The 9,783-nt window shown below is 35.3% G+C and overlaps 1 protein-coding gene across 1 annotated transcript; it reads left to right on the top strand.

Annotated features, from left to right (window-relative positions):
- Positions 1 to 966: 966 nt before the first annotated feature.
- LOC107096792 (moesin-like) lies at positions 967 to 9,348 on the top strand. The gene is made up of 6 exons (XM_015393600.1): positions 967 to 1,132; positions 2,575 to 2,670; positions 5,240 to 5,457; positions 5,628 to 5,774; positions 6,014 to 6,110; positions 6,852 to 9,348. Exons 1-6 carry the CDS (start codon positions 1,070 to 1,072, stop codon positions 7,026 to 7,028), a joined length of 798 nt encoding a protein of 265 aa, XP_015249086.1. The 5' UTR covers positions 967 to 1,069; the 3' UTR covers positions 7,029 to 9,348.
- The last annotated feature ends 435 nt before the right edge of the window (positions 9,349 to 9,783 follow it).

Raw genomic sequence — 9,783 nt, 5'->3', positions numbered from 1 at the left:
ATATATATATATATACATATATATAGTTAGAAATGTTAGATAATTTATCTTATTGTAAGACTTTGTTTTACATGCTTGTTTCTAGATTTAAATATCTCATTATGCTGCATAGACAGATAATTTAAATTTTTATTATCTTCTTGATTTTTCACCCCCCCTTTTCTGTAGAAAAGCCTTAATCTTGCCTTGAATGTGAGCTGTTCATTAAGGTAATTTGAAGAAACTCTCTCTGTGTAGGTTTGATTATGTCGTTAGTGCTCTATTGAGCTTCCCTAAAGCTAAGGGTTTTGAACAGCTTCTGACATGAGAGTTTCTTTTTTTTGGGCTACTGACTGTATCCCAGAGAATAAACCTTAAACATTTTCTCTTAGTCTATAATTCACTTAATGGCTTGGCAATAAAACACATTACATAATTTTCAGTGGATCAACCACCCAGACATTTTCGGTCTTCTGGATCATATCTGTTTTGCACCCAGAACCAGAAACAAAGAAAGACTTTTTTTTTTTTTTTTTTTTTTTTTTTTTACTTCTTATGCTCTATTAATCTGGAATAACCTCCCAGAAAACTGCAAAAAAGTTGAAACCATTTATTCTTTTAAATCAAGGTTCAAAGCCTCATTGTCTAGAGTTTCCTGTTATTGCTCCATTTAAACTGTTAGCTGAATTATTATTGATTTTAGTCTGTGATCTAATTTTTCTTTAACTGATTTAATGTTGTTGCCATGTAGATTTGCTGGAATTTCCTTTTTCTTTTTTTTTTACTAAGTTTTATTCATATAAAGCACATGTAATTGTCCTCTTACTGATTATGATATTTAAACTTGCCTTTCTTAATATAAAAAAATAAGAAAAAATATTAGTCACTTTGATTAACCCATCAAACAGCTCAAAAGGTAAAATTGGTTAATTGCTTGTAAGCAACTCTAGTTAAAAATAAAAAAACAGGAAAATATTTAAGTTGGATATGAAGTACTGACTGAAAAGCTCAGAGTTTATTGTAAATACAATCTTCATAAACAGAATGACTGACCTTTTTGTTGCTGCAGATTAATGTTTGCATCACTAGAATGGATGGAAAGGAGGAGTTTGCCATTGAACCTAAGATTACAGGGGAGCAGCTGCTTTACAAGGTTTGAATGATTTTTGTGTACTCTTTTTGATAAATTAAATATTCCCAATAAATACACCCACAGACTATAAGAGTGAATTTGCTTCTCAAATAATAATTTGCAACTAGAATTTTAAAATGTTAAATATATTGAAGCTGCACTTTTACTTGAGTCGGTTTTTAATATTGACTCAGTTACATCTAGAAATCTCATTTGTTACTGAGTAGAATTTTTATTACGGTAAGTAAAAATCCATTTGCTGGGTTAGAAATTGGATCCAAACATGGAGGAAGCATCTAGTGGCACATGCGGAAAAAAAACACCGGTTTCTGTTCTTATTATGCAGTGTAAACCTAGTTTGCATATAAAGATTGCACCTTCTTCATTTTAAAAGTTAACATTATACTTACACAAACAGGTGGAGGAAAACAAAACATGTCTTAAAGTTAAGTGTAAAACTATGATCATCATCATTGAAATTAGAGTATAACTTGCAAACGTTTTAATTTATGCTATTACCAAAATCTAAGGCTATAAATAGCATTATTAGTGCTAACCAAGTGCACCCTAAATACTGTATGTCAAAGTCAATTGGCAGTTTTGTGTTATGATAATTGAACATTGAGTGTCAATGACCGTCCTGCCGTCCTTGAATGCTTTTGAGCTTTTTCAACTGCACTGGTCTGCTGTTTACAGCAACTCTAAAATTTGAAAACCACTGCTGCTTAGATTTCAAAAGTATACATTTTGACACTATGGCCTTGTGTACATGCAAATTACAATATTTGACCAACAATTGTAAATAATGTTAGTTTTGTATGTGTGAGTCTAATTCATACAGGCTGAAGCTAAAAACAGAGATCAGGTATTTAGTTTGGAATTTGTTGTTTAAATCTAAAACTAATGTCTGATTGGTATTTGCTGTTTGTCAAAAAATGCAACTTATTAATTATTGAAAGCTCATCAAGGTAAGTGATGATGTCATAATGATGTTGTGTTAGGGTTAAGGAAATATTATTTATGTTAAACTATACATAAAAAAACATTTCAGACCTCAGACTGATGACTTTTGTTGTGCGTACTTTAAATCTTGTCACATTAAGATAAGCGAGCACATGTATTTACATTAAGTGCAGCATCTGCAGTTAAATAAAAACATGTTCTGTAATAATGCAAGAGAAAAAAGGTGTAGTAGAGATAATTTTTCAATTTTAACCTTTTTGCTATTTGATGTATTTGACACCACCATTCAAATGCTTACCTGATATGTTGCAAATCATTATGACTACTTTATTGTAAAGGATTAAACTAAATAGTTTCTTTTTGACTAACTGAGCGTTAACTTTATTGCTAAGAAATCCCTCCCACTTACTTTCCATCATGTGAACCTTTTAACTTCCTTTTTGGGGAGTGCTTGTTATAACGTCTTCACGCTTTTCTCTCTGTATGTATTTATATCTCAGGCCGCCAAGACAATCGACCTGCGTGAGATCTGGTTCTTTGGACTTCAGTTTATTCATAGAAAAGGATCCACAAGGTGGCTAGGGCTTAAAAAGAAGGTGAGATTGTTTTTTTTTTTTTTTTTCATGTATTGGTTAATAAATATATGTTTTATTAGTCTCTTAACACAAATATTAACCATAGATATTTAGAATCTTATTTAAACAGCATAATTGTATTTCTCCATATAGGCTGCAGTAATACTTTCACATTTTAAAATGTACTAAAATGGGGATTATAACTAGAATTCTTCTTTTGATAATATTATTAAGAGAAGCAAACAGTTGGAGAGAAAATAAATACTTCCTTACGTTGGCACCAAAGTTGTAAAGCTTGACCAATGTTTACCCTTGTTTTGTTTCTTTTTTTTTGCGTTTTTATTAAATTTAGGAAAAAAAATATCTAACAGGGGGAAATCCTTTTGAAAGTAAAATAAGCAGTTATAGGTGTAAAATATACATTAAAACACTTAAAAACACAACTTCAGAACAGACTTTTAACCCAGACCATCAGTACAGCTCCCATTCCAGGCGTGGCGGAGCCCATCGCAAACGCACCTAAGATCACCAAAAGAGGTGTTAAGTAACAAAGTACAAATACTTCGTTACTGTACTTAAGTACACTTTTTAGGCATCTATACTTTACTCCATTACTTATTTTTCTTCCTACTTCTGACTTCTACTTATTACATTTTAACACAAGTATCTGTACTTTCTATTCCTTACATTTTTAAACTAAATGTTAATTGTTACTCTTGGCTTCGGTTTTATGTTTATAAATATTTATTTCACGTCATGAAATAAATATTTAATGCAGATCATTGGCGCCATCCACATCTAGTGAAAACTAGCGTAATTGGATGAGTCATATAACGCAAACCCTCATTGGTTAGCTATTCGTAAAATGTGTGCTAATTTGTGCCGCCAAAGGAAATCATCAGAGGCAGGCAGGTGTTCTTCAAACTGCAAACATGAATTGTCTGTGCCATGCTACAATGTCGGATTCAGAAAAAGATGTGGAAATGTCTCAAAGGTCGGACACATTATATCGGGAGATGGAGACTCAGACCAACAAGACCTCCCTCATCCTTGGTCCTATCTCAAAGAATTTTTTCAAAATAGTTGAAAAATTGAGCTTTCAATTCATATTGTGGCATCTGATTGTTTTTTTTTAGGTAACTTTATAATTTTATACTTTAAGTAGTTTTTGGAGCACATACTTTTTCACTTTTACTTGAGTAAAAAGTGAAGTTGATACTTCAACTTTTACCAGAGTGTTTTTAAACTGCAGTATCTATACTTCTACTTAAGTAACTAATGTGTGTACTTTTGACACCACTGATCACCATCCATCCATCCATATTCATTTTCTAGCACGCGTATCCCAAGTGGGGTCCACTGGTCACCAATCAGCTGTCATTTCTGTTGAGACTGGCCAATAGGCACAGGCCCCATGAAATATTTCTCACATAAGGAGAACAATCCTGAATCGAGAGAAAAGACTTAGGTTTTAAGAGCGAGAAAAAAGTTTTGAGAGAAAAATCTAATATTGAGAGAAAAGGTGTCAACTCTGATTGCAAAAAAAAAAGGAATATTTAAGCATAAAAAATTTTTTTTTGAAAAAGCTTTTTCCCTTGGAAATAATTTTCCATATGTCAGTTTATCCTTATGTATTCTATGACAAAATATTTTCTCTCAAAATAATATAACTTGATTTTGAAATAATATATTGAATTTAAATATATCGATTTTACTTAAATTATTTCGCCTTTCAGATCCCTTTTTTTTCTTTAATTTAATAAAGAGAAAATAACTCCATAATTGTATCTAAGGAATGTTACGCAAAGAATGACTATGACTTTTAAAGTTACTTATTGACCAAAAATCTTCACTGCTATGAATCTTGTTTCCTGCTGAGCCATGGTGAATCATGATTCTGCATCCAGCAATTAACTCTTGTGATAAGCCCATGCTTACACTCTACTCTAGATTAATTTTAAAGATTAACTAAACCCCAAACCAACTTTTTTCTTCCCAGATAAACTTAATGAAATGAGTTGCCCTCCATAAGTTGAAGTGCAGATAATGCAGTATCATTTTCGTATTGCTTTCAGACGTTATAGCTTGGTTCAAAAGTGTGTCACAGCCCTGTGCTTATGTATACTGGTCTGATTTTACAGCCAGAGACAGTAGGGGGAGATAACAGACCCCTCAGTCATCTCACAAAAACTTTTCAAGGTAAAAATGTTACTTAGTGCTGCTTTAAGTCTATTTTTCTGGAACGTGGATGTACTAAGCAATACTACTGCTCTTCTGGATGTATTATCAATGATAATCCCTGTTTTTTTTTTTTTTTCAATTCAATTCATTCAGAAAAATAAATTAAAAGTCTCTATCTTACTAAGCCCAGCTGATTACGTCATTTACTTTAAAGGAATCGCTCCTCCTGGATGAGAAAGTAATAAACCTGAGCCCATTGCTCGTTTAGGAGAGAAACAGAACTACTGAATACTGACTAAAATTTGATCATTAGTTTTTCAATATGTGTTTAGGCTGTTTTTTTTTATTTATTATTTCCTAGTTTGCCATTGTACACTTAATCTTGAATTTGTTTTTTAATCTTCTGCAGGTAATCTCTCAAGATGTAAAGAAAGAGAGCCCCCTGCAATTTAAACTCAGAGTTCGGTTTTATCCACTGGATACAGAAAAGGAGCTGATCCAAAACATCACCAGGAAGCTTTTCTTCCTGCAGGTGAAGGAGGACATTCTCTCAGGAAATATCTGCTGCCCTCCAGATATTGCAGAGCTCTTGACCTCCTGTGCAGAAATGTATGAGCAGCACAACAAGTGAGGACATTCACAGATTTACTCAGTCTTGTTAATGCAATGTAACATCACCAATAATTAATTCGCTATTTTTCTTAAGGATAAAAAGTGTTATTATCCTGACATTTACATTTTAGAAGAAGAAGACAAATTATTCTTAATGACCATCTTTTTTTTTTAATCTAAAACAGAGAAGAGGCTGTGATCGAGTATCTAAAAATCGCACAAGGTCTGGCGATGTTTGGTGTTACTTACTTTGAGATTAAGGACAAGGCTGGCAGAGAGCTGTGGCTGGGAGTGGATCTACAAGGTATTAAAGTCTATCCAAAGGAAAACAGGTAAAACCTTTAGCTTGCTTACGGTGCATACTAGTGTGTAAGCTTTTTATTATACCACTCACTGCACATATTAACGGTGTTTTGACAATTCTTAACATACTGTGTTGATATGCAACAAAGTTTTCCATTAAGCATATGAATGTATTCAAACTTTAGTCACTCATTCTCAAATTGCATTTTTTTTTGTTGCTATGGTGTGTATTTTGATCATCGTCATCTTAAAAAATGTGTTCTTTTAGGGTCACCCCTACAACTCGATTACGATGGAATGACATGAGAAACCTAAGTTACTCTAACAAGGAGTTTACCATCAAGCTCACGGATGAGAAATTTCCTGTAAGTCCATAACTGGTCAATTAAATGTACTTATGTAGTGCTTTATCAATTCAGAGGACCTTAATACTCTCAACCATACATTCAGGCATTCATACAGATGGTGCTTAACTACATTGTAGCCATAGATGCCCTGGGGCACATGGAAAGAAGTGAGGCTGCCATACAGTCAGTACCGTGGTCCTCTGACATGGAAGCTGGCTTGGAGCTGGTCTGCCTGGCTGTGTGTTTCCTGGACAGGGCCGCCTTTTACGGTTGCCCTTTGTATCTCTGCTTCTGTCTCCTTGAACCCCAGTCGGCCTCGGCAGATGGCCCCTCACACTGAGCCTGGTTCTGCTGGAGGATTCTTCTTGTTAAAAGGGAGTTTTTCCTCTGCACTGTCGCTACAAGCATGCTTAGTGTGAGGGATTGCATCCGAGTCAATGAGTCGATGCAATCAACTGGTTTTCCTTAGATAAAAAACTTTCTATCAATTTCACTGTATGATCTGGTGAACTGTAAAGTGCCTTGAGATGACGTGTTGTGAATTGGCACTATATAAAGAAACTGAATTGAATCAAATTAATTCCTAGGCCACTGTTGATGTAATATAAAGCATGACAATAAATACAGTGCCAATGATGTATTAAGTGGTAACAGATAAGAAGGGTCTTCAGATCTCTTTGTAGGTTATGTTTTTGTCCATGTCTTTGTTTATTGATGCTTTCATCATTACACCTCTTTTTATTTTGTTCTATTTTGCAGGATTTGAAATATACCCTACAGTACAGCCATGTAGCCAAGAGCCTCCTAAACCTCTGTTTGGGAAACCACTCCTTGTGCATGCGTCACGAAACTAAGAGTGTGGATGTCCAGCAGCTCAGGGCTCAGGCAAAAGAACAGAGTCCATGGAAGAAACAAGCAAAGTCAGGGCTAAACTAATCTCACATTGAATCTGTTTCGAAAGACTAATTAGGTCATTAATTTTTATAAAGCTTTGCTCTCCTTACTCGTGGTCACAGGCATAAATGTAGAATTCAGAATTCAATTAAATAATCAAAGGGCCTGATCTGCAAAAGGTTGATGTGAATACAAATGTGCAAACTGGATTGGATGTAAAAAGCTGATCTACTAGAAAGGTGTAAATCCAGTGACCTGAGTAAAATTAGCATCACAGTGGGCTCAACCTGTCTGCAAAAAGGATTGCAGTGAGACCTGGTGGTGGGCTGGGTATGATGGAAGGGGAGGACTTTGCAGACCTAAGCGAGTAGTGAGGGTCTGCTGGGAACGTCATGTTGCGCTCTTGGCCATGGATGTGTTCCACTGATGTACTCTTGAAGATGTGTGGTCTATAGGAGTACGGAGTCAGAAGCCATATACTAGGGGCTATCCAGTTTCTGTAAGTGGAGCAGGGGTTCAGTCTACATTACCGGCATTAAGTCTTGTTTCCGGTGCTGAACTGCCCTTTGTCGAGGTCTTCACCTAACCTTTATGAACAGGATTTCTAGGTGCAGCCAAGGGCCATAGGAGGTCTGCTTTAGGGACCAGCTGATTTTGTCCCTTTTTTTGCTGAAAATGTGGTTCTGCTGACTCCCTCCTGCCAAGACCTATGGCATGCACTGGGTGGTTCGCAGTTGAGTGTGAAAAGGCTGGGATGAGAATGAACTCCTCCAAGTCTGAGGCCATGGTTCTCGACGGGAAAAAGGTGGCTTGTCACCTTCAGGTTGGAGAGTTCCTGCCTCAAGGGGAGGAGTTAAAGTATCTTAGGGCCATGTTCACAGGAGAGGGAAGAATACAGCAGGGGATCGATAGACTGATCTGTGCGGCTGCTGCTAAACTGAATATGCTGCATTGGTATGTTGTGGTAAAGAGAGATGAGCAAAGATGCAAAGCTCTCGATTTACAGGTCGGTCCACATTCCCACCTTCATCTACCGTCATGAAATTTGGATCATGACCGAAAGAATGAGACAGAGGATAAAAGCGGCTGAAATTAGTATTCTCAGCAGTGTGGCTGAGCTCTCCCTCAGAGATAGGGTGAGTGGCTCTGTCTTTCGAGAGAGGCCGGGAGTAGAGCTGCTCTCCTCCACATCGAAAAGAGTTAGCTGAGGTGATTCAGACATCTTATTTGGTCTGGAGGTGTTCCAGGCAATTCCCAATAAGAGGAGGCCAAGAGGACGGCCCAGGACAAGCAGGAGGGACTTCTCCAAGCAGAGCTGGAGGAGGTGTCTACAGAGAGCAAAATCTCTGCTGCGGTTGCTTCCCCCACGACTTGGTCCCCGGAAAAAGCGGATAAAGAGGAAGACAACGTTACATGGAAAGACATGGAAAAATTAACCCAAAACAACAAGCTGCAATGTGGAAGAAAAGGATAGCCTAATTATGATATACATTTCTTTATATTTGAACATTTATACTTTAGAGAGACAGATTTTATTTGTCATTTTGTGTACACAAGTGTAAAACAAAAAGAAATTTCGTTTGGTAACAGCTCACTGGACAATTTCATCTTTTTTAAACTGCAGTCTTGAAAAATAGTAGAAATTACTCTAAATTTACAGTTCCAACTTTTTGTTTTTGTTTTGCTATCTGAGATTTATTAACCCAATCAAGCTATGAGACAGATTTTAGTCAATGTATGTTTTCTTGATTTTGTGGTCCTTACTGTAATTTGGCCGGGACACGGAACATTAAACTTAACCAAAACATGTTCAGTTTTATGCAAACACATTTACGATATTAAATTCTAGTCAATTCATTATCTAAAAAGCGAGGCAGTTATTTATTTTAAATTTTTACAGAGGACCAGGTTCATATGAATATCTTTTATCCCCCTCATGATGTAAATCATTTTAAAAAATGCTTTTTGTGACAGTTTTTTTATCTTGGCGAAAGAGTTACTTGATTATCTGAACAATTTGGACATGAGAAATAATGATGTAATTTATCGTAATATATCCCAATATATTAACAAATACGATATATTGTGTTTTTTAAATAATAATATAGCTCTAGAGAATCTAACAGGATCTTGTGGTCCTCGACTAAGGCAGGTGCAAAGCAACTGAATAATAGGCTCTTGGGTGATGTGTTGCCAACTAGTGGATGGAGGTTTGGTAGTATTCCAAAAATAACACAATGAAATAGATGTTTGCCAAAATTTTTTTATGTTTAAGATCTATTTGGCTGTATATTAAATCAAACTAAAAAAACATGGTGATATGTTTTAAATTGGAGCACATATTATCTAATCAAAAAGATATATTGACAGGATACGTTTTTTCTTACATAGAAAATGTACCTTTCTGTACATATTTACATTACAGGTTTTTGTTTTTTACTATTATGAAATGTATTTACTGTATTGAGGAAAACATAGAAATACAATCTAAAGCATGTATATCTAGGCTTTAGTCTAATCTTTGATAAAGTTGTGACATATTCTGCATGCCTGCAAGACTGTGATTGTAACTAAACTCTTAAAACCTGCTGCTGTCTCTGTCACCTGGAAACTGTTTACTTTTCATAGAATCTCAATAAAAAACTGTTAACTTTCTTTTTGTCTCATTTGAGTTTTACAGCAAAAAAAAACTTCAAAGATAACAAAATACAATTGGTTTGCAATCCAGCAAAACAAAAAAAAGAAGTAGACTTATGGAATTCTTAGAAATAAAATTAAAAATACATAAGTTGCCTCT

The sequence above is a fragment of the Cyprinodon variegatus genome, unplaced genomic scaffold (genome assembly GCF_000732505.1).
Source record: "Cyprinodon variegatus isolate N-32 unplaced genomic scaffold, C_variegatus-1.0 Scaffold650, whole genome shotgun sequence".
In the NCBI taxonomy this organism is placed as follows: Eukaryota; Metazoa; Chordata; class Actinopteri; order Cyprinodontiformes; family Cyprinodontidae; genus Cyprinodon; species Cyprinodon variegatus.
The sequence above is the reverse complement of the archived record's forward strand: the minus strand, read 5'-3'. Positions and strand labels throughout refer to the sequence as shown.